General features: G+C 41.9%; 2 protein-coding genes across 3 annotated transcripts in view; both read left to right on the plus strand.

Moving 5' to 3' along the window:
- HOXC5 (homeobox C5) overlaps window positions 1-9685 on the plus strand; it is a 79909-nt gene extending 70224 nt beyond the window's left edge. Inside the window, exon 3 of the mRNA XM_058168276.1 lies at window positions 9288-9685. The gene's annotated coding sequence lies outside the window, so the exon portion shown is untranslated. The remainder of the gene's footprint in view (window positions 1-9287) is intronic.
- Window positions 1-27174, plus strand: part of LOC131190833 (homeobox protein Hox-D3a-like) — a 178392-nt gene that overhangs the window by 89279 nt on the left and 61939 nt on the right. The window contains exon 2 of one of the 2 annotated variants that reach the window (XM_058168266.1): window positions 24104-24590. The exons of the other annotated variant lie outside the window; for it this stretch is intronic. Within the exon in view, the coding sequence (XP_058024249.1) occupies window positions 24209-24590 (382 nt within the window). The 5' untranslated portion in view covers window positions 24104-24208. The remainder of the gene's footprint in view (window positions 1-24103; window positions 24591-27174) is intronic. 2 annotated transcript variants of the gene reach the window in all.

Consider the following 27174-nt stretch of genomic DNA (forward strand, 5'->3'; position numbering starts at 1 on the left):
AAAACCCCTAGAAGAAGGCATGGTAAATCATGTAAGAGTTTGCCTTCAAACATGCCATATAAATCTTTTCAATAAATAATTTAATAGAAAAACATGAGCTATTGGGCTGGAGCCAGATGGAGTATTGTATGAATGAAAAAGTGCCTCCTGTTCATGGATGTCTCCAAGAACCAGCAAGTGCATCTAACTAAAAAGGACCAGGGATCTTCACTGGTTGCCTTTGTAGCCCATTGTATCATTTCTGGAAGGAGCTTTAGTGACTCCTTGGCAGAGTTCAAAACAACAAGGCAGAAAAATATAAGAAACCTCACCCTACCTCTTCCAAGCCAAGCAGAAATCTCCCAATCTTGATCTAACTTATTAGTTACCAAGCTGGTGTAGATACTATTATATTAAAATAGAATAGAATAGAATTCTTTATTGGCCAAGTGTGATTGGACACACAAGGAATTTGTCTTGGTGCATATTCTCTCAATGTACATAAAGAAAAAATAAAATATATTCGTCAAGAATCATAAGGTACAACCCTTAATGATAGTCATAGGGAAACAGTCAATATAAATCTTAAGGATATCAGCAACAAGGTTACAGTCATAAGTGGGAGGAGATGGATGATAGGAATGATGAGAAGATTAATAGTAATGCAGACTTAGTGAATAGTTTGACAGTGTTGCGGGAATTATTTGTTTAGCAGAGTGATGGTGTTCGGGAAGAAACTGTTCTTGTGTCTAGCGTCGTTTTGAGGGTAGAAGCTGAAACAGTTAAAATATTGATTTCCTATATTTATATGGCTGCCAATCAAGAAGGGGATTCTGAACAGCTTACAAAAGAAGAGAAAAACAATATCTAACAAAAATGTGAAACCACAATACATTAGACCAGCTAACAATCATTATGAATGAAGAAATCCTCAGTTTATATTAGTATTAATATTATATTAGCTTTGCTGTGGTATGTTTAGGCCTAGATAAAATACACTACCTCAACTCCCTGTATCTAAAATATGGAGGTGGTAAATATGGGTCTAAGGCAGTGATAGTGAACCCTTTCGGCATCGGGTGCCAAAAAGGTCGTGTGGAAACATCACGCGCAGACGCACGCTTGTCAAGTCCATGCTCCGGAAAAGCCAAACTTCCGGGTTCTAGCACGCATATACACCTGACGATCAGCTGGCTGGCGCGCATGCGCACACCAGTTTTTGGCACTGCTGCACGTGCAATGGGATCGCTCTTTGGGAAAGCCGAACTTCTGGGTTCTGGGGTGCATGTGCACCCAACAATCAACTGGCTGGCATGCATCTGCACACTGGTTTTCGGCACTGCCAAAGGACAACTGATTGTCCCGCACGCATGCGCGCCAAAACCCAGAAAACAAACAGGCAAGGCCACATGTGCGGGGCGTCATGGCTTCACATGTCACTTTGGGCATGTGTGCCATAGGTTTGCCATCACAGATCTAAGGGAACAACCGTGAGATAGTAGATTTTGAAACTGATTTATATGCCAGCCCTGTATCATGTAATTGCTACAATAATTTTTATTTATTTATTTTTATTTATTTTATCAAGCATAACAATATAAGCATGAAATAACCACACAAATTGAATACAACCAAAGGGAAAATTAAGACAGGAACGGTAGGCATGCTGGTGCTCTTATGCATGCCCCTTACAGATCTCTTAGGAATGGGATGAGGTCAATAGTAGACAGACTTAGGTTAAAGTTTTGGGGATTTTGGGAAGAGACTACAGAGTCAGGTAGTGCATTCCAGGCATTAACAACTCTGTTACTGAAGTCATATTTTCTACAATCAAGATTGGAGCGGTTCACTTTAAGTTTAAACCTATTGTGTGCTCGTGTATTGTTGTGGTTGAAGCTGAAGTAGTCCCAATAAGCTGGGACTGATAGAAACAAAAGTCATATTGAATCATTTATACAGTGATCCTAAACATGCTTACCCCAGACTTCAGTGTACTTGGGTGATCTGATGCTAAACTGAAAAAAACTAGTATAGTACTTCTTTGTATTACAATATTTCTAAATTTCTAATATTACAGTATTTCTAACAATTGTAATTCTATATCCAAGAATTATAATTTCTAAAAATATTGTACCAGAGGTTTTTTTTTAGCCCAGTCCAGCTGTCCTGAAATTGGGACTATGTGAAATAACTAGTTGGTAGAAAATAGGAATTCAATTCAGTGATGTAGAGTAAGAACATCAGAAGTTACAAACCAACTCTTTGTGATGATGGAAACCATACACAGTTTTAAAGTGAATCATGTTTGTCACAAAGAAGTTCCACTTATTTTAGTAGGTCTGTAAAAAAACAACATTTAGCAGGGCAAGCCTATCTGTTATTTATTGATCTTTCTGTGGGTTTGTTTGAATATTTATTGTATTACCTGGTCATTGCAAAATTAACTGAAGATGTGCATACAACAACTTACATATTAGCTATGAATAATGAAGGAATCTTCCTATTGAGGGGAGATGTGGTACCTGGATAAATGAAATCATAGGTGAAATTTGATGACATGGGAGAAAACCTGAGAGCCAATTTGTTATAGAGGTTAAGCCACCAGGCTAGAAACTGGGAGACTGTGAATGCTAGTTCCACCTTAGGCAGTACCTTGATGTTGATGTTGTACCTTGATGAACATATCTTTTCTTTTATGTACATTGAGAGCATATGCACCAAGACAAATTCCTTGTGTGTCCAATCACACTTGACCAATAAAATTCTATTCTACTCTACTCTACTCTACTCTACTCTACTCTACTCTACTCTACTCTACTCTACTCTACTCTACTCTATTCTATTCTATTCTATTCTATTCTATTCTATTCTATTCTATTCAAAGCCAGCTGGGTGACCTTGGCCAGTCATGCTCTTGCAACCCTAGGAAACTGTATTGGCAAACCACTTCTGAAAAACCTTGCTGAGAAAATTGCAGGCAGTTGCCAGGAGTCAACACTGATTCAAAAGCACAAAAAACAAACTCTGGAACAACAGAGAAAGCAAACTTCCTCTCCCACTGATGTCACAGCCTTTCAAATATTTGATGATGTACACAATTTATCTTCTGTTGCTTCAGGAGGGGATTCAAACAAGTAGTCAGAAATTACAAGCAAAAAAAGATTTACCTAAAACTTAAGGTAAACAGTGAAATGGGCCAGACCAATGCACACATAGTGTAGAGTTATGCAAAGTATAGAGTCTTATATAATATTTATTTAAAAGATTTATAAGGCTACCCATCTTAAGCAACTTTGGGCGGCTGGCAACAATGTAAAGCAGAAAATACAAATAGCTTGGATATTGTGCAGACATCCTTGCTATGGCGTTGGTAATGACTGCAGCTGTCTGCTAGGTGTGTGCTCAGTGGCAGGCCCACATATGCTGCCACATAATATACTAAATGATCCACAGGGATGGCGGAATGCAATCTTGCATTAAAGTTAGTTTTTCCTGGAAGCCAATGTTCTCTAATAGGCAGGCAGAATTTTCCTCGAGCAAGTCAGAATGTGAAGTTTAATCGGGCAAAAAGATGGGAGGGAAGGAGGGACTCCAGAGAAGTGAAATGAGGATGACTCTCTTCTGAAATGAGCGCGAAGCAATTCTCTGAAATCCATGATCAAGTAGCTTCATTGCCTTCAGCTCAGGAAAAAAGTACTTTTTAACCACCATAGGTGGAAATAAGAAATCCTATCTAAAGTCATCAAAACATTAGGAGCACCTGCTTAAGTCCCACTGGCTCTCAGTGACATTTAATCACTTGATCAAAGTTAAGCACGTGATTAAGAATGCTTTTGGGGGGAGGGAGGGGGGTGAATTTTAGCAGGTGCTTAAAGATCACTCTCTTGGTGATGAACTAGAATGGAATATAATTGGAGAAGAGGAGGAGGAGAGAACTGGGAGAGAAGAAATTGATGGGGAAGCCACTTTCTGGCATGAGAGTCAGAAGACTTACATTTCTGCTTTTCATTCCAAAGGTGCTATTCAAAAGGCAATTGGACTTTCAAGAAATGGCGGTGAAGCTTTTCAAGGAGGGAAAAAAAGCAAGGAAGTCCAGTTGCCTTTTGAACAGCAGCTTTTGGACAACCATGACTTGGATGGCTGAGAATAGACACTTTCTGTTTTTAAGATACTGTGTACAATAGAAAGAAAAGAATCTGGAATCCAGGTAACAGAATAGCTGGAGATCTCATCCCCATTAATCCATTCCCCCTCAATGTGAAGCAAATAGAAAACCTGGCCCAACCCAAATTAGTCTCCAGTCGTTTTAATCAATGGTACCTGATCACTCCTAGCGTCCTCAGGATCTGAAGTCTACAACATCCAGAGGTCTTTAGTTTTCCTAATCCTAGTTTGGATAGACAGATAATCAGATGATGGATTGCACTAATATAGGTAGTCCTTGACTTGTGACCACAGTGGAGTCCAAATTTTCCATTGCTAAACAAAGGCAGTTGTTAAGTAACTAAAATATATATATTGACTGTGGCAGCTCCATGAAACGTTGAGACTTTTCTTAGAGATCATTTGTTCCCACTTTTCTGATAGTTTCTAGATTTTAGGAAGAAAAAGGCTAGAGTGATTGTGACATTAGCTGCAACATCTGCCTCCCACCAAGTGCTCCCCCAGCAATCCCGAGCTAGGGCCTTGTGCCAAAGAATTTTGAATTTTAGAAAGCTGAATATTCTTACTGAAAATAGAATAAACTTCCACCTGAGAAGTTTATACTATCTTCAGTAAGAATATTCAGTGTTCTTCTATTCAGCAAGATACTATCTTCAATAAGAATATTCAGCGTTCTCCTATTTCTAGAAGAAAATAAGTGAAAATATGACTATAATATTGGTATTCTCAGCAGCATATTATTGGAAAGGTGAATATACAGAATAAAAAGTGAACACTGTTTTAAATGGTAGTTATAGGTAAGGATTCTTCCAGCTGTGTATGTTTGGCATTTCTCATTATACTCTTGCTACCATAACCAGGGATAATGGCAATTTGTTTCAAAACATCTGGAAGGCACTTATTGGAAGAGCAATTATGAATTACAGGACTATGGTTTCATGGGCAAAATATAAACTTCCACATAGTCATGTACCAATCTGGTGTCATGATCAGAAAATTAGCATAAAATTAGAAAATCCTAGATTAAAATCTGTGCTAATTTTGAAGTTGTTAATGCGTGACCTTGAATAATATTCCCTTCCCCCTCCACTTCAACCATCTCTCTAGGTTAATTGGAGAGACTATATGCTGCTGTGGAACAATTATATGAAGAGTCTCCACAGATATTCACCAGAAAAATGTTATCTATGCAGAATGGATTAGTTCAGGGGTCTCCAAACTTGGTCCCTTTAAGACTTGTGGACTTCAACTCCCAGAGTTCCTCAGCCAGTCAACTCTGGGAGTTGAAGTCCACAAGTCTTAAAGGGACCAAAGTTGGAGACCCCTGGATTAGTTGAAGAGTCCTGCCAAGTACTCTGCCTTCCTATATATTACTATGGGTTGATAACATTAAAGCATAGCATATCTGATTCTGCAAATTGCAGCCATCTGTGTACAGCATGTATCTTCTAATGCTTACATGCTCCTACACAATGGCTTTTTCAAGTTCTAAAACCAGAACAAGTTGTTACTAAGAGCACATAGGATTGTAGGATTAAGGTTAGTTGATGCAGAATAGCTCCATAATAAAGCTGATTTTGTTGGGTTCTGCAGAATATAATATGATCAATGTGGAATTGATAATGTTTCTGATGTCAATAGTAGAGAATAGAGAATAGAATAGAATAGAATTTTTATTGGCCAAGTGTGAATGGACACACAAGGAATTTGTCTTGGTGCATATGCTCTCAGTGTACATAAAAGAAAAGATACGTTCATCAAGGTATGACATTTACAACACAATTGATGGTCAATATATTAATATAAATCATAAGGATTGCCAGCAACAAGTTATAGTCATACAGTCATAATTGGAAAGAGATTGGTGATGGGAACTATGAGACGATTAATAGTAGTGCAGATTCAGTAAATAGTTTGACAGTGTTGATGGAATTATTTGTTTAGCAGAGTGATGGCCTTCGGGAAAAAACTGTTCTTGTGTCTAGTTGTTCTGGTGTGCAGTGCTCTATAGCGTCGTTTTGAGGGTAGGAGTTGAAACAGTTTATGTCCAGGATGCGAGGAATCTGCAAATATTTTCATGGCCCTCTTCTTGATTCGTGCAGTATACAGGTCCTCAATGGAAGGCAGGTTGGTAGCCATTATTTTTTTCTGCAGTTCTAATTATCCTCTGAAGTCTGTGTCTTCCTTGTTGGGTTGCAGAACCGAACCAGACAGTTATAGAGGTGCAAATGACAGACTCAATAATTCCTCTGTAGAACTGAATCAGCAGCTCCTTCAGGAACAAGTTTTAAAGCCTGCATAATGATTTCCTCCCCATCTAAAGCATTTTCTGCGTTTCCACTTTATTTGTAGGGTGCTTGAAAATTAATTTTGTATTTCTTAGGTAGCATTTTTGAATTTATTGTAAACGTGTTAGGAGAAATTCAGCTGACACGCTCTCTATTACAGGTAGTCTTTGACCTATGACCACAATTGAGCCCAGAATTTATGTTGCTAAGTGAGAAATGTGTTAAGTCAGTTTTGCCCCAGTTTACGACTTTTCTTGCCACAGTTGTTAAGGGAATCACTGCAGTTGTTAAACCAGTTGTTGTTAAGTGAATCTGGCTTCCCCATTGACTTTGCTTGTCAGAAGGTCGCAAAAGGGGATCACATGGGACACTCAACTGTCATAAATGTGAGTTGTCAAGCATCCAAATGTAAATCACGTGACCTGGTGAATGATGCAATGGTCATAGGGTATAAAAAATAGTCATAAGTCACTTTTTTACATTGAAAAAGTGCCATTGAAACTTTGAATGGTCACTAAATGAACTGTTCTAAGTCAAGGACTACCTGTAGTCTTCTCTCCATTATTTTGAAACCTCCCTGACTACTAATGCTTTCTGATTTAAAGAAATGGTTCTGGAAGGATCTTCCTTCTGTTGCAAATGAATGGAAAGGTAGAAAACCAGAAAGGCTAAAAACTGCTGGTAGAAATGATGGGACAATGAAAAATTAGGCACTACCACCAATCCTGAATAGCAGTGACCATTTCATTATTAAATAAATGTAAGAACTTCATGCTTTGCCCTGAGAATTTAAGACAAGTTCTTCTCCTGTGAAATAACATTGAAAAATATTTTTTCCTATCACCAACTTAAATGGGAAGCGGCCGGCAAAATTTTACTTGTTTGTTTACAAAATGGTAGGCCACCCATCTTACTTAAATCTACCCTAACCCTAACCCTAACCCTAACCCTGGGCAGCTTACAATCATAAATGCATATATTTTTTCCTTATATAGCACTATTTTATATTTCTAATTCAGACAAGGTCAGCATTCAAGTAGGACTTTACCCTTCATCACTACTGGGCATCAGCTGTTTCTGATATCAACAAATACCAGCATGCTAATCAGTTGCAAAGTTTAGTACTACAGATCATGCACTTTAGCTGAGCATCTGTTGTACACACATGAGGTCTAATTGACCTGTGAGTATCACGCGGAGCCCATGTGTCAGCCAAACACAGGCACACAGCTGAAGCATAAACAGCCTTCAGGTTGATCCTAGGCAGAGTAAGATATAATCAAAGCCTGTGGTGATATGGAGTAAAATGTAAGTCGCCCTTTCTCAGAAGTTAGCATTCCTGTTGATTTGAAATAATCAGAATCATACCAGTTGCTTGAAATCTTATCGCCTAAGGAGGGAAATGGAACTTTATCAATGCGGCAGGGCTGTGGATTCCTTTGTGTACTGTCCCAAATCCAGTAGCTACGATCTCAAAATGCAAAGGATGGGAAGAACAGAGACACATACACAGCTCAGGATGAATGGCTGATTCACTTTCATGCCAATTTCCTTTCACTTTTCTTTTAATGGAGTAGGCCTTTAAAAGCTCCACACCTTGGCTAGCTTTTTAAGAGGTAAGCTCTTTCACCACCAGCCCTTAATGAATTTGTTTTGCCATCAATAAATCAGAATTAGTATGAGCGATTTCCCATTGCTTCCCCTCCCCAATCTCTCCCAGAACTTTTCCTTGCTCCCTTCAGTGCTGGAGGGACTGATGTACGGTTCTACTAAGTTGGCCAATAAACATACTGCTCTTAAGCAAGTGTTGCCCTTTATAAAGTTGCCAGCCGTAGGTTCTTTGCAAAAGGGGTAGTAGATTATAGATGATCCTGGATGTGTTAAATGCCCTTGGTTGGCTTTATCCAGCCTGGAAAATATTTACTCTCCTTGCAATTCTTTAAAAGCTGCTACCATATGAAGATAGTATTTTACCCTGGGGTGTGATACAAGAAAGCCTCAGTGCCCTTTGATTAAAAGTAACTTCAGTTGAACAGAATATGTTGATCCTTAGAAATTGGTTCATGACATTTTCTAGCCTCAGTGGAATGTGATCAATACCGTTATGTATTACCAGTTCTGCAGTTTTTCACATTGGTGTCCACAGTACATTTTCTAAATGCCTAGGATGTCAAAGATACAGGGGCATCTGGGTGAGCTTGTCTGGATTATCTGTATGTGGAAATTACTGTCAAGATTGCTTTTACCTATGGATAGCAGGTACAATATAGTGATGGTGTGGTTTGATGTTGAGGTCCATCCCAGCTCGCTTAGTGAATTAGCTATCTCCCGGGCGGCGCAGTTACATTTAGCTTTTTTTTTTCCTGTTTAAGCATTAAGGAATGCTCTTTAGTGTGTGATTATTTGATTAGCAGATTTAGTGTGAAGGTCCTTCAGTCAAATCTCTGAATCGAGCCAGCTTTCTGAATCAAACCATTGAGTAGAATTGGATGGCTTCAAATTGATTAGATGGGCTTTTGCTTTTGATTGAGTTAAATCAACAATTCATATGGGATTTAATTTTCCAAATCAGCGATTAGAACTGGATCAGATCCTTTTTGCCCAAACCTATCATTCCTCCCACTCCTCCTCCTCCTCCTCCTCCTCCTCCTCCTCCGCTGTTTCATTGCCGACTAGGGCTAACCACTAGATAAAGAGTTCACATTTCTTAAGGAATTATGGGAATCCAGCATGGAACTGTCCAATCCATAAATCTAAGACAAAACAATTTGGAAGCATTAAATCAATGTTGTATTATGTCCCGCTAGCAATTGTGTTGGTGAAACTGAATACTGTCTCTGTTTATACCGTTCACAGAAATATGTCCAGGGTAGGAGAGCACCTTCTGAAAAGGCCTTCCATGGCTCTTACTTCCCTGGATCCTTGGCCTAAATAAAAGAGGACTGGGATTGTAAAGCGTACTTGTCCCTTTGAAGACTGCCCAGGGAACTGAACTTCAGGACTGATCTCCAGTATAGGAGAAATGGGGATGAAGATGTTGACTAGTTATTATACTAGGAAATGAAGCCGAAGTTTCCAGATCCAGTATCGGTCCACCAATTTGAAACTCATATTTCTATGCAGTGGTCAAACATGGTCCCTTCTGTACATTTGGCTGCCAAAACCAGAGGATTTTGTGAAAGCTTGATGTCATCTTCCGCCCAATGGACAGAATCCGTAGTTGCATTTGAGCAATAAAGTGTTCAATTTCTTTCCCTCTCTCTCCTGCCTCTTCTCTCCCCCCCCCCCCCCGCCCGTTATTCCATTGTTCCTTGGGTTATGTTGTTGTTATGGCAACAGCTAAGATAATAAACTTGTAATAAACTTGGCATCAAATTTATCACCTTGTTGGATTTGAAAAACTGTAGGCTAAACAGCAAGATCTCGGCACCAGTCTGCACGAGCACTTTCATGGGTGGTAGGATTTGGATATGCGTTTTGGAACAACCCAGCAACTGTCTTCTGCATGTGGTAACCTAACTATGCCCTCTTCCCATTAACATCGCTGATGCCCATCTGTGGGAGGTGTGATCATCTTTGGGATTCTCTTTCTCTCTCTCTCCCTCACACGCACATACACACGAGCACACCCTGTGCATGTGGGAGGGGATATTCCTTTGGCTCCTTGCTTTAGTTGTGGAAATAACTAAGGTTGGTGCTATGTGCAGAGTATGCAGAACTCCATCAGCAAGCAATTCATTCATTCATTCACTCACATTGACTTGCCTCAACCTCATCAAGCCCACCGCTGGAAAAGAATACACTCTGGGCTGAATGGTTTGGGGGGCCGGCTCGTGAAATTCATTCTCTTGAATGAGAATGATTGCTCTGAAGTGCTTATGTGACAGAATAAGTTTTCAATGTACCGTGGGTGTGAAAACTCCTCTGCATTTTAAAATATGGTTGCCTAGTTCTCTATGAATTTTCTTGCATGGGCTTAAACCGCTTGATCTTTAGTGGCATCCAGATGAAATCCATAGTTGCATTATTTTTTAAAGACTCTGGAGCGTTTTCTATGACTGGTCCTCAGCAGCAGATGGTATTGCTGCTACTTTCATGAATGATCCATTAGTTGATACCTTTGCTGCATGCACATGGCTATATATACTCCACCAGAATGTGTTTCACCTTTAAAAAAAAAAAAGCAGCAACTTTGCCTTTCTTGGGTTCACTTTTTTATTCCTATTTCGACCAGCAGCAGCAACAACAACAACAACAACAACAAAGGATTTCATGACAGTGTGCCTGAAATTATGCAGCCAGTTTCAGCCACAGTATATGGGACAATGCTCTCTGCACATGAGGTCATCTTCTCAGGATTAATGTTTTTGACTCCATACGTTGCAGAATAGGGCAGCAGCAAATTTACACGGGTGTGGGAAACGATCAAGTTTAATTCTCCTATTTATGCATTAGATTTTCATTTGCATCATAAACTAAATTAGCAAAGCAATTCAGTGTGGGAAAAGAGTGTGCCTTTGCAGACACTAAAACCTCATGGACGTTTTAAGATAAAGCACTTATTTTTAATCTCTGGATCATATAATTAGTAAGAAGTTTTCTGTTGTCTTGCATACTGCAATGGCTCCAAATTTTCCTGTAGTCCCCCCCCCTCCAATTTGGGAAACCAAATGCTAAGCAAATTATGGGAACAGTAGACCTCTTGCCATATTCTAAGCTTCTGATTTCCTTATGTATTTTTTTTCCATTTGGTTATAGAGAACGGTACAAGGATATAATAAGGGAGAGTTTCCATACCGATACAAGGTCCTGTTGAATGGATTTAGTTTTTGTTTTTGCAATTGGGTAAGCTACAAAATTATATAGATAGGGAAAGCCTAAAGTGATCTCTTCTCTTCCTATTTATTACTATCTCTCTGCTGAAATATCTATTCAGAATGAAACCTCATGGCTGTATCTAGTAAAATCAAAGCATGTTTTCATTCAAGACATGTACAAGAAACACATTAGCCTGATTTTCAGTCAGTCAGTATGTAAGTATACGGCAACTGAAATCTAAAGTTCTAAAGCCGGATGGCTATGTTTTACTTTAAAAGCTGCCAGTAATATAGTGGGAAGCAATTCATTAAAGAGATATAGTACCTAGGAGGTTAAAGAAATTCATGCCCACTCCTAGTTGCAATTTCCATTGAGATATGACAGTGCTTGCCAAGAAACCATTCAGTTTGCAAATCTTAAGAAAGCAGTTTTAGAGTTTCGGCTATAAATAAGCACACCTTAAGAAATGTCTCAGTACCAAGAGATTTATTTCCTACTAAAAATGCACATTATTTAAATTTGGCACATAATTTTCGGCAACAAAACATTTATTTGTTTAGGTAACATCTCTGTAACTTGGCATTAAGGGCTCAATACTCTTTATAGCAGTTCAAACACCTTTCCCCCAATTTATCCTTGCTAAATCACTAATGCTTAGCTTCCCCTCATCCACCCAGTAAGCTCCATGGCTGAGCACGATCTTGTCCTTGGGTCTCCCTGAGTTCCAAATCAATACTCCAATTCTTAACATCTCTGATCTCCCTTATGGTCTTAAAACAGCAATTAAAAGTTTTCTGAAGAGAGACCTTACAAGGATATTTCATCACAGTAGAGGTAAAGCATTGTTGTTGTTAGAGAGACACATAAAACGACTGGGTCAGTCAAGAAACCCTGAAAAATTGTCCTTACCACTGTTGCAAACAGAGCTGGAGAAGGTCTCCCCTCAATTATATCTCCTCCCCCCCACAAGACTAAGTTAAAACTGTATTGGACAGATCTTGAAAGCAGAGTGTGTAAATGGAAGGGAGGGAGGAAGAGTAAAGAAAGAAAGAAAGAAAGAGAAAAAAGAAAGAAAAATTAAAGGCACTCCAGACAATTGCTCATTTTGTAATGAGTTATTACTTCAAAGGTCATTAGAAAGGATAAGGGCGGCCATAAAACCAGCCTGGCTAGTATACTTTCCCTATTGAGATGATCATTATTGGCTTATTAATCTGCAATAATGTTGAATTATACACAGTAATAAATAGGGAAAAGGTTGACTTAGAGTTTTAAGCATGTTATGGATCTCCAAGTGAACATTGCAAAGCAGTAAGGCTCCCTTGGAATGAGTGGCCCATCTTCCCAAAGCATTTGATATCTTTTCCGGTTCTGTTTCACCGTGTTCTCTATTCCCAACTCCCCCAGGAATGTTCAGTTTTGCCAGTCTCGGTACACTTTTCCATTTTCCAAAGAAGAGGATATTCGTTGGCTGGATTGCCCTGATCAACTGCTAAAAAAAAAAAAAGTAAACAAAATTAGTTACTGGAATATCCCAAGGTTGTAAAAGCCTCTTTGTTTTCCTCTGCCCAATGAAGCATTTTAGATTTACACAAGAAGAGTGTTTGGTCTGGAGAATTAAAATGCTAAAGCATATCTAATCTGCCCTGAGAGATCCAAAGTACACACATACTTGCTAAGTCAGCTTAAAACACCTTCTCTCTCTCTTTCTCTCTCTCTCTCTGTGTATGTGTGTTTGTACTTAGGATCACACATCTTTGTTAAGGAAATGCAAGGAGGCCCTGAGAAATTAGCAAGTAGGACTTTCAGAAATGGGGTCTTGTTGTAAATCTTACTCTCAGTTTCATTCCCTCCCCCAGTCAAGGTAGCGTGTGTTTAGCAAACTCCTTTAGAACAAAGTGCACCCCAAATGTATTTTAGTTTATCATTATTTGAGACCCAGTGCACTGCTTTTGAAAGAAAGTTCTGCTTTATTTTGAAAATAATACTGAATGAGGTGTAGAAGCAAAAAATAACAGCAACTTGATAGAGGCCCTTGGGAGCAAGCACTATTGGAGGACTTCCTCTCAAGTAAAGATAGATAGGCTGTGGGGGTATTATATACTGGGGTACTTCCTCCCCCACTAATTATGCTTCCTTTAAAACTGCAATTTTGCTCATCCAAGGTGGCAAAACTTCAGTGCCTAAAACTTAAATCTTGTAAACTAATCTTGAGGCCGAGAAACTCCTCCAAAAATGAAAACCTGCTCTCTTTGGATTCCTTAAAGAAAGATATAGCTATAAATATAGAAGATAGATATAGAAGATATAGATATAGAAAATATAGAGATAGGCATAGCTATAGAATTAGATAGAATTGTAGATATATGGATATAGAAATAGTCAATATAGATATGATAGATAGATAGATAGATAGATGATAGATAGATAGATAGATAGATAGATAGATAGATAGATAGATAGATAGATAGATAGATAGATAGATAGATAGATATTCCAGCTAAAACGATTGCAATGATAAAGACCTCACAACCGGATGAGCCCAACCAGGTTTGCGCTCAGATTGATGACTGAAAAGGTATACTAAGTGCCTTCCGACTTCAGGTGCACGAGCAAATGCCCGGGTCTTGCCTGATCTCTCTCTGCTCCCCCATCTTCAGTGGGGCAAGGGCAGAGAGAAAGAAGGGAGAGTCAACACGCCCACCCCGAACCCCAAAAGGAAGGTACAATTAAATCTAAGATTAATGTCCTCCCCTTCTGCCACCAACCAGCGAAACCTCGCGTTTTATTGCCAGGGCTCGGACAGCTGATCATCGCCGCGCTCAAAGGTTCCGGGCGTCCGGGAGCTCAGCATCCGAATGGCCGCGCATCCAAGGCCACCCTGACCGCGGAGAAGGATGCTTGCAACCCCTTCCTTCCTTCCTTCCTTCCTTCCTTCCTTCCTTCCTTCCTTCCTTCCTTCCTTCCTTCCTTCCTTCCTTCCTTCCTTTTTTTTTCTTTTTGGGAGGCGTCCACTGTATCTCCTCTTCCTCCCCTTCCCCTGGCCTTCCGTCCTCCAGTCAACCCTACCTAGAAAAAGAAAGGAGAAAGACAAACGCCACACCTCCAGGCGCGTCTCAGGTTGTGAATCATTCTTTCTATCCCAGTTTATCAGGTCAGGTTAAACAACAAAACAAAACAAAACACAACCACACACCCACCCATCCACGTGTTCTTCCTCGGGCTGTACGCTTCCTTCGTCTCCGTTCACCAACTCCAACACAGCCGTTTTCTCCGAAAACTCCGGATGGCTTTGGATCTGTCAAAAGAACTCCGGGGGGGGGGGGAATCACATTTATAAGGAAAGATGGAGCGAGGGAGGAGATTATAAAGAGAAATCGTACCAAGTTAAACGCTTAGCTCTCTCTCTCTTCTCCCCTGCCCCAAACGTAATTGTTCCTTTTGTGCCAGGAGTTGGCACACCTCGCGTTGCTTTAGTCGGAGCGCATGTTTTTCACGGGGAGGCAGAGGGCAAATTTCTAGCCGGCTCTTTTTAATTCCCTACCATCATCACTCCGGTTCCCCAGTCCTCAGTATTTTTTTTTCCCCAAAGGAGGCGAAACGCCTCGGCCCCGAGTTTCTACTATTCGCTGTCCGTTAGGCCTTTCTACGAGCCGCGCGTCCCGCCTGTGGGAAGCATAGGCAAAGAGGAATACCCACCCCGAAATCCACAGAACGGGGCTTTGGGGAGAGTTGGGACTTCATCAAAACCCTTTTCTACATCTTGGATAATTTCGTCCCTGCCCGCGCTCTCTCTCCAAGGGGGGTGGGTGGGAAAGGAATTAACCTGGCGAAAGGGCTCCTTAAGCGGTAGAAAGTGCAGCAAAGCTGGGTTCGCTTTCTTTCTGTTTTCCTCTCCTTGTTTACAGCTACCGAAGGCAAAAGAGACCCATAAATCTTAAGGCAGCCCACAGAGACAAGTGCATTTGTATGCATCGTTAGAACTAGCTAATACCTAAACCCATTAGCGAGCCATGTAGAATTCCAGTTTCCGGTGTCCATTAACTGACAGTTAAATTCTAGAGGAAAGGCCAGGACGATTAACATAAGCTATATCCATCATATTGTTTGTCATAATAGATTAGTCAACGATGGATGTGAGTGCGTGAAACTTTCTCTTTTCTTTTCTTCCCATCCTTGGTGCCGGGCTAATTTTCCAAATAAGGGACCCCGCTATATTTCGGCCCGCCTCCTCCCAACCCATCCAAGGCTCGGGTGCTTCAGATAGCGAGGGAAAGGGCGAGCATCGATTGCGCGCCTGCGGCAGGTCGCTTCGAAGAGCGAGCGTAGGGGAAGAGGGATGGAGGCAGTGCCTCAAGATGAAACCCAGAGCTGGGGTGGGGGGAGGAAAGAAGGCAAACGAGCCCAAGGAGAACCCGCCTGCCAATGAGAGACTTGTGTGTGGGGTGGGGGGTGGGGGTCGATTGGGAAATTCAGAGTGAGAATCCGGCTGCCCAGGGGCGGCCAGGTGCCCGCTTGGCCCCTCCACATCCTGGGATGTCACCGGTCTTACTCTAAGGCGAGAGCGCAAAAGGGTTGGCGTCCTTTTTCAGATGCGTCGCCCTTCTGGTTGCCAGGCGTACTTGATTTGATTTTACTTAAAGGGGCAGGGATAGCAAGGGTAGCAAGGGATTTCCTCCCCAACCCCCACGCCCCAAGATTAACGTCTCCTGTCTGGTTTCTTTTTCCCTTAATGGGTCCTCTTCTCCCATTCTCGTCGCCACCCCCCTTCCGTGCCTTGGCCGGCTCTTTCTTGTCCCTGGTCTTTGTTGAATGACGTTGGCTTACGTGTCCCGCGTCTCGCTCCCCGGCACCATCCCTCCCTCCCTCCCTCTCTCTCTCCCAGCCCTAGCCCACCACTCCTAAGCACCACCACTCCAGGAACCTGAGCCCGCTCGCTGGTAGGAAGGCGCTGCTGGCACTCCACCCTTCCCCCTGAGCTGCATCCCTCCCCCTCCTGCCCCTCCCTCCTCCCCCTCCTCCTTGTTTGGGCTTGGCAAAGATAAGTGAACTTTTGTAGCTCTGCTTTTCCGTCTTCGCCCGCGAAAGCGTTAAAGGTAAGGGTCTGGAACTCGTAGGCAGCAGCCGGCTTTTGTAGCGGTGATTTATGGCTTCAATCTTGGTTCACCCAGAGTTCACATGGATTTGCTGCTTCTGAGAGCTAAAGATGGTCTCACTTGACAAGTGTGACTATTCGAAATGCCTCCTCCCTCCTCTCTCCCAGCCCTAGCCCACCACTCCTAAGCACCACCACTCCAGGAACCTGAGCCCGCTCGCTGGTAGGAAGGCGCTGCTGGCACTCCACCCTTCCCCCTGAGCTGCATCCCTCCCCCTCCTCCCCCTCCCTCCTCCCCCTCCTCCTTGTTTGGGCTTGGCAAAGATAAGTGAACTTTTGTAGCTCTGCTTTTCCGTCTTCGCCCGCGAAAGCGTTAAAGGTAAGGGTCTGGAACTCGTAGGCAGCAGCCGGCTTTTGTAGCGGTGATTTATGGCTTCAATCTTGGTTCACCCAGAGTTCACATGGATTTGCTGCTTCTGAGAGCTAAAAGATGGTCTCACTTGACAAGTGTGACTATTCGAAATGCCTCCCTCCCTCCCTCCATCTCTCTCTCTCTCTCTCTCTCTCTTCTCTCTCCCCCCTCCCCTCCCCCCCAGTGCAAAATCGTTTAAAATTGAACCTTAAAGCCTCGGATTTGTTTTTAAAAGGGGCAGCCATCCAGTTTTAGGGATCCAAACGATTACATAAAGACATTTTATAGCAGATCCCTTTTAGGGGGTGGATGGGTGGGTGCATGTAAGGTTGTGCACAAATATACAATAGGCGTGAGTGATAATGCATGGTAGGTGCCTTAGAATATATACAATACAATAACATAATACAATACAGAGAGTGACACAGGAATCTGTAGAGCAAACGAAGTGAGGGTCTTAGAGGGGACTGGGTCGGATCCCAGTCAGCCTTTCCTCTTCTCCCCCCCCCCGTTCTTTTTTTCCTCCCCATTTCTTTGTTGCCACTCTGACTTGGGGAGGGGGAAGGAGAATTGCGAGGCGAGGAGGATGGGAGGAGGGAGCCATTTGAAGCTGGCCTCCTGTTAAAGCTCAGAGAAATGGGGACGCTTCTCGCTTGGAGGGAGGGAGAGAGAGAGAAAGAGAAAGAGAGAAGGAAGAGCAGAGGGCGACCCTGCATTATTCGTTGCCTTTATTTTTTCCCCCGTCTGGTGTTTCCACCTTTAATTGTTATTAAAACAAGCTTTCCCCGCAAAACGTTTGTTAAATATATAAGCGATTGGGGATTTTTTTTAAAAAAAAGAGAGAGAGAGAGAGAGGATGCTGCAACAGCATGAAGCCCAGGTTTGCATAACGTGACCTGCCTGCCAAAAATTAGCCCTAGGGCGTTTGCTGGAATTGAACAACTCGAAATATTGGGGGGTGGGGGGGAGGGACAAAGAAGAAAAGAAACGGGTGACAAATTTCGTTAGGTTGATTTAAAATACCCGTATATTACTGTAGATAGATATGAGACTTGGGACTGTGAGCATCGTGGAAAAAGGTCTCAGAGGTCAAAGGGATTTCTCCGGCGTCTAGTTTCTATTTCCGAAAACCTGGAAAACGGGATTGACTGTCCAGCTAACGATGGTCCCGAAGTACAAGGGAGAGAGAGAGTCAACTTCGCTATCCAGCCGCCTCTTCCTTTGGCGACCCAATTCGTTTTTAGGCGGAGTTAGCTCTTCATACTTATCTCATCCTAATCCAAACAACCCCCCCCGCAAGATCCTTTAACTAGCTGACCATTGTTAGGATGTTCGGACAGGTTGAGTGACCCTCGTTCGATTTTGGTGGGCCTGGATTTTAGGCCAGGCGCAAATCGCCTTGCTACTTCGGGACGGGCCAGTTGTCGAGAAAGCCCTCGTGCTTGCCATGTCTGCCTTGCTAGCCCAGCTCAATTAAGCCGGAGGGGTGCATGTGAGGCTTTGTCCTGCTCCAAAGCACTTTTAGTTTGCAAGGGGTACCCCCGATTCCCAAGGAACTTTGTGGGCGGAGGCATTGCAACCGCGATTTCCCGGCCATGTGCCTCCCCCAAAGAGACGCTCCGTAAGTTTTCAGCCTACTACTACTTCCTCGGATCATTTCGTGGATCTGGGTCAGCGCCATCCTCTTCTGGGCTCCCTAACAACTGCGTCGGCCAGCCGTAGTTTCGGGTCCCTCTCCCGCAAAACGATAAGCAGCCCCCTCCTCTCTCCCCACCCCCCTTGTCCGGTTCAGAAGCTCCGAGCCCTCCAGAGATAGTGGATCTGTTTCAGCTCGCTTCGGATCGGGTCGCAGCGGCGGAGTTTTCTCGGCTTTGGAGAAAGAAGGCCAGGCTGGATCGCTCGGGGTTGCTTGGCCCTAAATAAGGAGAAATAGAGGTGCCCCATCTCTTTTCGCCCGTAACCAAAGCCCTTGTTAGGGAAGGTATTTTTGCCCGGAAGATTGGTCGGTCTTCCCTGCAAGTTTCAGCCGTCCCGTGTACGGACCTGCAGACGGCTTCTAGAAAGCCTATTGCGGCTGGGGATGCATAAATCCATATAAAATAACAGGGAATCGCAGAGATGTTCTGTTAATGCAATTCAAAGCTATCCATCGTCCTCCCAAATGCTTGTCAGGTCGCTGGCAAAATTCTAGAACGAAATGTTAAAAAGAAGAAGAAGAAAAAGAAGCCGTGGGAGGTGGAGTGAGAAAACAAATATTCCGTTGAAAGCAAACGATGAATACTCTGGCCCGTTACAATTAGCTCAGGTGCGGGGTGGGGGTGGTTGTGCAGGAACAAACCACGCAAGCCAGGTGGGATGAATTCCAGGTCGAATAAGTCCAAGGGAGGAGCGGGGGAGTGAGGAAGTTAAATAAAAAAAAAATAAGGCTGAAAACCGGTTTGGGGGTTGCTTGGCTGGTGGGCCTCCTCTTGAAAATATTTTTTCGTCTTAAATTGTCCTGTCCCTGGGAGCATCCTCTTGAAAATATTTTTGTTTTCAATTGTTAGCTCCCTGGCCGGTGTGGGGTGGCCTACAAAAACTCAGCCAAACTGCCGAAAAAGCGTTTGTACCAAACCGGCGTCCCTCTGCTGAAATGGTTTTGTTGGGAGAACTTAAAGAAGCAATCTTTTTAAATCAGTGGCCTGCCTCCCTTAATCTGCTATAAATCACCATCCCTAAGCAGATCTGTAAATGTGTCACCAAAGTTTCCCTCTTCGTTTGTCTGTACTTCTCTCTCCCTCCCTCTCCCTCCTGCTCCCTTCTCTCTAAGTTTTCTGTGTTCTGACTCCAAAGGGTTTCTGGATCATTTCATAGGAAAATTTCATTCAGGCAAGCAAGCAAGGGTGACTCAAAAGGCTGTAGGTAAATGGACCTAAATCCACATGATTAAGCAAGGTATTCTCTAACAATCTGGCATAGGATAATCCAGAAGAAAAAAAAACTTTAGAAAGCTAGGAAAATTCATGGAGGATAGGCTTTGCCTACAGTAGAGCTATTGGCTTGAAACGTTGAATAGCACATCCATCTACAGGGGCACTTTATGACTCTAACCAAGGCTCATCCCAGAAAAGTCAGTCTTTCCCACAGTCTTTTCTGCTTGGAATTTCCAAAACCTCTGGCTACTTGTGCATGTATGGAAATAAGATGCAGGGTCCAGCAAGGCTGCTCCTATTTCTCCCCCTCCTCCCTCTGCTTTTTAAAAAAGGTTTTAGGTAAATTAGCAGTGATTCTATCTATGCCTCCTCTAAAGTAAGTCCCTTTGGTGTCAGTGGCATTTACTCCTGGAAAAGTGGACTCAAGATTGAAATTGTAATTACTTGGAATAATTTACATTGAACAGTGCTACAACTAAAATCTTAAACTTAATGTGTGAAACCTATACATCTATTGTTGCTATCATCATCATCATCATCATCATCATCATCATCATCATCATCATCATCATCATCATCCATTGCATGGATTTTCCTTAACTGCTCTTTTCTGAAATACTATTGCTCAACTTACAGACTTAAGAACTATCTGTGAACATAATGTGACTATTTACTTGAATAGTAAATAGAATATCACCCCTCCCCACACACACAAGCATAATATTCTACCAGTTTGAGTGAATAAACATATCACACAATATACACGCACATGCACACAGACACACACAAACATATTTTAATCCCAGCCATTGTCCAATGCAAAAAAAAAAAAGTTGTAGTTGTTCTATTGACATCAATGCAGCTCAAGTTTGCTGTTGCCTTTTTACACTTGTCATGATGATAAAAACTTGCTGATTTGCGCCCAACATAAATGAGCCATCTGCTCCCATCCATCAGCTGCCTTACAACCCCAGAGTTTTTGTATCTCAAATGCAGTGTTAGTAGTTAGAGGCAAAGTTAACCACCCACACCTTAGTAGAGCCCTGTGCAGTTTTCAAAGTTTAAATTGTCACATGCTGCTGGTGAATATAACACAGGAAGAGTAAGTGCCTAAGATGCAGGGACTGCATTCGGAATACTTTTTGTTGTTTTTACGTTTCAGTCTTTTCGCACTGTTCTGTTCATGTGCGTAAGAAAATCCTGTTTGTGAGGATGTAATATTAAAGGAATGAACTTATACTGCCTGCTCAGTTTTAAAAAATTTTTTTCATCCTTACAATCAAGTAGCAAACTGTTTTAAAAAACGAATGGGCTTTGTCTGATGAAAGTGCTGAATCAAATTCATAGTGATGTCAGCATCAGGGTTATAAAGTTTTTTTGGCCAAATTTTTGGTTTAAATTAGCAAAGTAAATAAATGAATCTGAGAGACTGAAGGTTCCTTCTGCGAGGTTGAGGGTTGGTTTCCGAATGTTTCCATTGTCAGGCTAGGTAACATCTTCAGCAGAGTTTAGGGGATGTCAGTGTCAGTGTCCTTCTGTTTAAAAGGGCTAATAAATGAATATATTAATTATGTTTCAAGTTACATGGTAGCTTGGAAAGAACTTCTACCCCATGTGTATGCAGCATACTCAGCTCAGAAAATCCTAAAATCCTGACCAATTGCTTTTAATCAGTACAGTCAGGATTTCTTATGTAGCTGAGCCATCAGCCTAATATTTTTTTTTTAGATCCTAATGTGTTCTTTATGAGATTCCTTGTATGCCTGTCAACATTTGTAGAAACCAATGATTTTGCCGATAGGATCAGTTGCCCCTTTGAGAATATTGTTTTATTTTAAATATCACCATCCCTCTCCCACTAAATAATTTATATCAGTATTTATCCCGGATCAGTGGAGGAATAGAAAATACCTCCTGCTTATTTTCATCCATTCAGAGCCAGGCAGTTTACTATATACATAGATGCTCTATTGATGGCAAGGCTTTTATGCCACACATGATTTTAATATTTACATGAAACAAGCCACTACTTCTAACATAGGCATCAATGGTAGTTATGAAATACTGATTTTTTTTTCCATTGCTCTCTCAATGTTGCGTTGGCTAGACAGGAGCTCATCTCCTGGCTGTGGGGCATATACAGACCGTCTGCTTTTGAACAGTCCTTCTTTTGACACCTCCATGGTCCACTTCTCATCCCCAGAAAGTGGGGGAGGGGGGAGTCTCAAGAGATGTGCCTCTTAAAAGTCTGCTTTGTGCATTACTTTGCCTGTGAGCAGGGACCACCAATTATAATTTATAATTTTAGATTTATACACTTAAAAATGTAAATGGTGAATGTAAAAAGCAGGTTTGCAAACATGTCACTAAAGTACACTTTCCTTCAGGATGTACTCCTCCCTCAACGCCCCCCCCCAAGTAATCATGGAGCTGTATGGAGCTGAAGTTCAGCTAGACTGAAACAGCTACAGGTTTCTTGCCCCCAGAGACCACCCATTCGCTGAAATAAAATGCAGATTCTTTTTTTTTCCTGGTTAGGGAATAATGGAATTGATGGCTGGGTTCCTCTGTGATCATTACAATTTATTCTTCCTTTCCTTTCCTCTCCCCCACTGTGCCCTATCCATACCCATACCCCCTCCCCTGCAAAGCAAGCGGTTTGCAGAAAGATCATTGAGAATAACGGAGAGAAATTTCCACCAACTTTCCAAAGGCATATCGTGGTTTTAAATGCAGGTTTTTTTTATTTTACTGTGTTTTTTTTTAAATTGTTTTCCCCCCCAAATTGTAGCTTACAATGAAACCTACTGCTTGATTAATCAAAAAATTTGTTTTTAATGAGCTCTGCAAGTTTGGGACATATCATTCATAGGACATATCTTAGAATGCCATTTTGCTGAGCTCTAGAAGGCTTATTTTATAAGACATGTCTTAGGACAATGCTAATGAAGTTTCAGTGACTTTTTTTTTTCATTCCACAAATATTTCCCATTTGTCTGCACCAATCAGGGTAGAGCTTCTCACCCTAACCCAGCACAACATTACTGGTTGGTGGATTTAGGAAAAATGAGCTGTCTGTCTGTCTGTCTGTCTGTCTGTCTGTCTGTCTGTCTGTCTATCATTGTATCTATTATCTCCTTCACACTTTAGAGATGCAAGATCAACCTTAAATGAGGAAGATACTTAGAAGTTGCTGTTATGTTCTCTCTCTCTCTCTCTCACTCATACACACACACATGTACACATACAAAGTGCTTGTTTTTTGGTGGATAGAAAAGAATTATTGGTGCAACAGTCTGTGAGTTCTCCATATTATATTGTTTCTTTAGCTTCAGAAGGCATCTTTTAGCTGCCATTAGCTGCCCTGTTATCAGTAAAGATAAGGATACTTGAATGAATATTTCAAAGGGAACAAAATATCAGGACCATATTTTGTTATTCAGGCACTGCATGTGCAACCTTTGTCACAGAATTTAAGAACTTCATCGATTTAAGAACATCACTGGGTGTTTCGATCCTGGCAGGAATCCAGAATAAATAGGAACATATCAACAGTCAAACTTTATAAGATATGTATGTATGTGTATATATATATATATGTATATATGTATGTATGTATGTATATATGTATATATACACATACACACACACACATTACACTCATAAACACACAACCATATTTAATCATTTAATCAATATATTTAAAATATTGATATGCTAATCTTGGTACTGATGGGTATCCACAGCTAATTAATCCAAAAGCTCTCCAGATAAGGTAGATTTGTTTTACCACTTCCAAAAATCCATGAGAAGTTTTTAAAAAGACAGAGAGACAGAGAAACCTGTGGGGAAGGAAGGAAGGAAGAAAGCATTTCTTTTTTTCTTTTTTTTTTAAAAAGCAACTAATAAGATCTGAGCAAATGGGAGGAGATCCCAGTGGAGAGGATATGGAATTGATTATTCTTACTTATTATGTCAAATAATAAGTAGCATTATTCTAACTGCGCCCCCCCCCCAGCTTCCCAAAAGCACTTTTTGAATATAACCTCGAGTCAATGTTCAGAGCCCAATAGCACCGGCATTTTGCCTGCTGGTATTGAAGTCCTACACAGTCAAATCGCTAATTAATAAAATAAACATATCATCATCATCATTATCATCATGTATCATCATCATCATCATTGGACAGATTACAGATGTCAACTCTTTAGTGCACATTGAGCACCACATTTGCAGATCATCATCTTGGGAGACCGCCTTTGTTTCCACTCGGAAACACTGAAAACCCAAACTGGGCTGTCTCTGTTTTAAGGTTCCTGTTCCTTTTTTAGCAGTGGTTGCCTAAGGAAGGCAGAGGAGCGTCCTTCCTACCTACTTAGGGGGGTTTGCCCTTAGCTATTGGAGCACGTGGTTGAGGAGGGTCTTTTCTCAGCAGTAAGGACTGGAAGTGTCTCTGGATTCCTTTCACACCCATTGCAAGGTCTCCAAGTCTCCTTCCCCACCCCTTCAATCCACCCCTTACATCCGACAAGGACGGGACATGCACAAGGCTCTGCAGGAAGATGACCAACAGGCCTCAGAAGACAGCTGGTGCCGAGTTCTCACTAGGAGGCCCTCCTTTTCCCAGCCGCACTTCCCAACCTCACTGATATCCTTGGAGGAGTCAGAAACACCTACAGGGTCTTCAGAGGGCTCCAAAGGTTCCCGACGTGCATCCCTGAGGCCTCTAGGGAACAGTCATGATGAGACCTCCAGGTTACGGCAGCTATCATTGGTTACCTCTTCCAGTCCTTGTGACGCCGCCGCCACCACCACCAATGGCAGTATCAAACCGTGTAGCGGCCATGTACCAAAACAGGTCTTCCCTTGGATGAAGGATACAAGACACAGCGCCAAGCAGAAGACCAACCTTCCTTTTTCAGGTACCGTATATACTCGAATATAAGCCGATCCGAGTATAAGCCGAGGTCCCCAATTTTACCCCAAAAACTGGGGTAAACTGGGGACTCGAGTATAAGCCGAGGGTGGGAAATGAGGCACCTACCGGTTGGGGAAACCCTCCCTCCCTCAGCTGAGAAGGCTGGCGGCTCCCCCGCCCCGCCCTCTCACTGCACCGGCAGGGCTTCCCCGCGCTAATGCAAAAGCCCGTCCGGTAAAATGTGAAAAAAAGAAAAAAAAAAACTCGAGTATAAGCCGTATATACTCGAGTATAAGCCGAGGGGCTTAAAAAAAAAATAATTCAAGTATAAGCCGTATAGACCCGAGTATAAGCCGAGGGGACGTTTTTCAGCACAAAAAACGTGCTGAAAAACTCGGCTTATACTCGAGTATATACGGTACTTTCTTTTCACTGTCATCTTCTCCTCCATGGGGATTCTGGGAGCTGTAGTCAAATATATCTGGAGGGGGACCAAGTTGGCATAGACAATAACTTTTTAAGTAACTGTTCCTATGCTGCACTTTAGGCATTCCTTTCAACCGTTTGCACTCAATGATTTTCAAAAGAGCTAAGCAAAACTTAATATACTGTTTCTTGGTGCTACCCCATCCAGATCTAGCAGCACAGTGGTTGTAGCTTCCTAGCTTTAGCAGCTAAATTAAGACGTGTGCTTCTAGATGAGTGTCTGGGAAGTTTCTTGGAAAGCATTTCCATGTTTTTATTTACTTACTTGAATAGAATAGAATAGAATAGAATAGAATAGAATAGAATAGAATAGAATAGAATAGAATAGAATAGAATAGAATAGAATAGAATAGAATTTTATTGGCCAAGTGTGATTGGACACACAAGGAATTTGTCTTGGTGCATATGCTCTCAGTGTACATAAAAGAAAAGATACTTGCAGTTAAAATCGCAAAATTCTAGATTTACTTGACTCTAGAATTGCTGCCACCTGAGAGGAGTTTTGCTTCAAAAGACACACAGTTTTATTTTACCGCTTTCCCTAAAAACACATTGCTTCTTTGTTTTTCTCAGAAAAATGTAAAATAATACTCATACGAATGAATTATTTTTTTTACAGACCTTACATATTTTAGTAAGCACAGGAAGTCTTTGACTTTTGACTGGTTGCTTAGCAACCATTTGACGTTCCAACCAACCCCCAAAAGATAGTTATGACCCTGATCTGAACATGGCAAATCACAGATCACATTTTGGATGCTCAGAACTGGTTCACACTTACAGCTGGTTGCAGCCTTCCACAGTCATGTGACAGGGATTTATTTCATTTTTGCTGGAAACCAACATTTACTTCTGGTTTCCAGAAAAACATGTCCATTGTGGACAATGGGTTCACTTAATGACCATGGCATTTGCTTAATGACTCCCACAAAAGGGGTAAAAAAATTGGGTGCCCTCTAGTGATGATCTGCTTAATGACTGTTGAAACGGAAGACCCTAATTCCAGGCTCGATTACAGTCATAATTTGAGGGCTATCTATATTACATTTTGAAAAATCTTTTTGATTACATTAAGAGTGTATGGACAAATAACATGATCTAGATCAGGGGTGCCAAACTTAAGGCCCGGGGGCCGGATCTGGCCTGCGGGGTGCTTAGATTTGGCCTGTGGGCTGCCCTGGAAACAGTGAAGGACTGGCCCGCGGTGCCTCTGCCAGCAAAAATGGAGTTTTTCCCAGGGCAGAGTGAAACAGGAAGCCGTTGCAGCCGAAAATGGAGCTTGGGAGCCCATTTTCGCTGGCAGAGCACTCGGGCCGCCACAGGCACCCCCTCCCCCGATACACGTGATGTTGAGCTGGCCACACCCACCCTGGCCACGCCCCCTCCCCAGGTCAAACACAACCGTGCGGTCCTCAATGAAATCGAATTAGACACCCCTGACCTAGATACACAGCGGGGCAGAACACTGTAAGTATAAATAGATAGAGAGAACATAATTTCTATTTTCTGTAAAGGTTAAACAGGACATTTTTTTTCTTTTTTAAATGATGTTCATAGGAACTCAGAAAGTTGCTTTATGGTACTGAAGAGTTTTCAGCTTTAGAGTTTTAGTAGAAACTTCCCATTTTAATGAAACGCACATGAATCCTAATCAGCGCTTTTCTCCAATGCTCATTCTCTATGATTGGTCCTGGCTCTTTGGTACCAGTTTATAATTTTGTCCTTGGCTTTTCCCTTCTCTTAAAACAAGTTTTAGTAATCCCATCTGATCATAGGTTATACGGCAGGTGGGACATTAGGGATATGCAATCATTCTGGTTTAGCGGAATGAATATAAACTTATGAGCAATAATTCTGATGATTTTAAAATTGCCTAAAAGGGCTAGACAAATTTATGTAAAAGAAAATAACCAGTGGCCGTTGCCCATGGATGGGTCTATGCTATTAGTAGGATCAGAGGCAACAAAACTTTGTCTATGACTAAAAATGGTCTAGTTCAGCTAGAGACCCTTTTTCAAATCTCATGATGTCTCTGCACTACGATGAAAATGAACAAACTGGAACAAGATATCTTCAGAGGAAGGGAGATCCTTCACTATCAC

Source organism: Ahaetulla prasina, chromosome 2 (assembly GCF_028640845.1).
Source record: "Ahaetulla prasina isolate Xishuangbanna chromosome 2, ASM2864084v1, whole genome shotgun sequence".
NCBI lineage: Eukaryota > Metazoa > Chordata > Lepidosauria > Squamata > Colubridae > Ahaetulla > Ahaetulla prasina.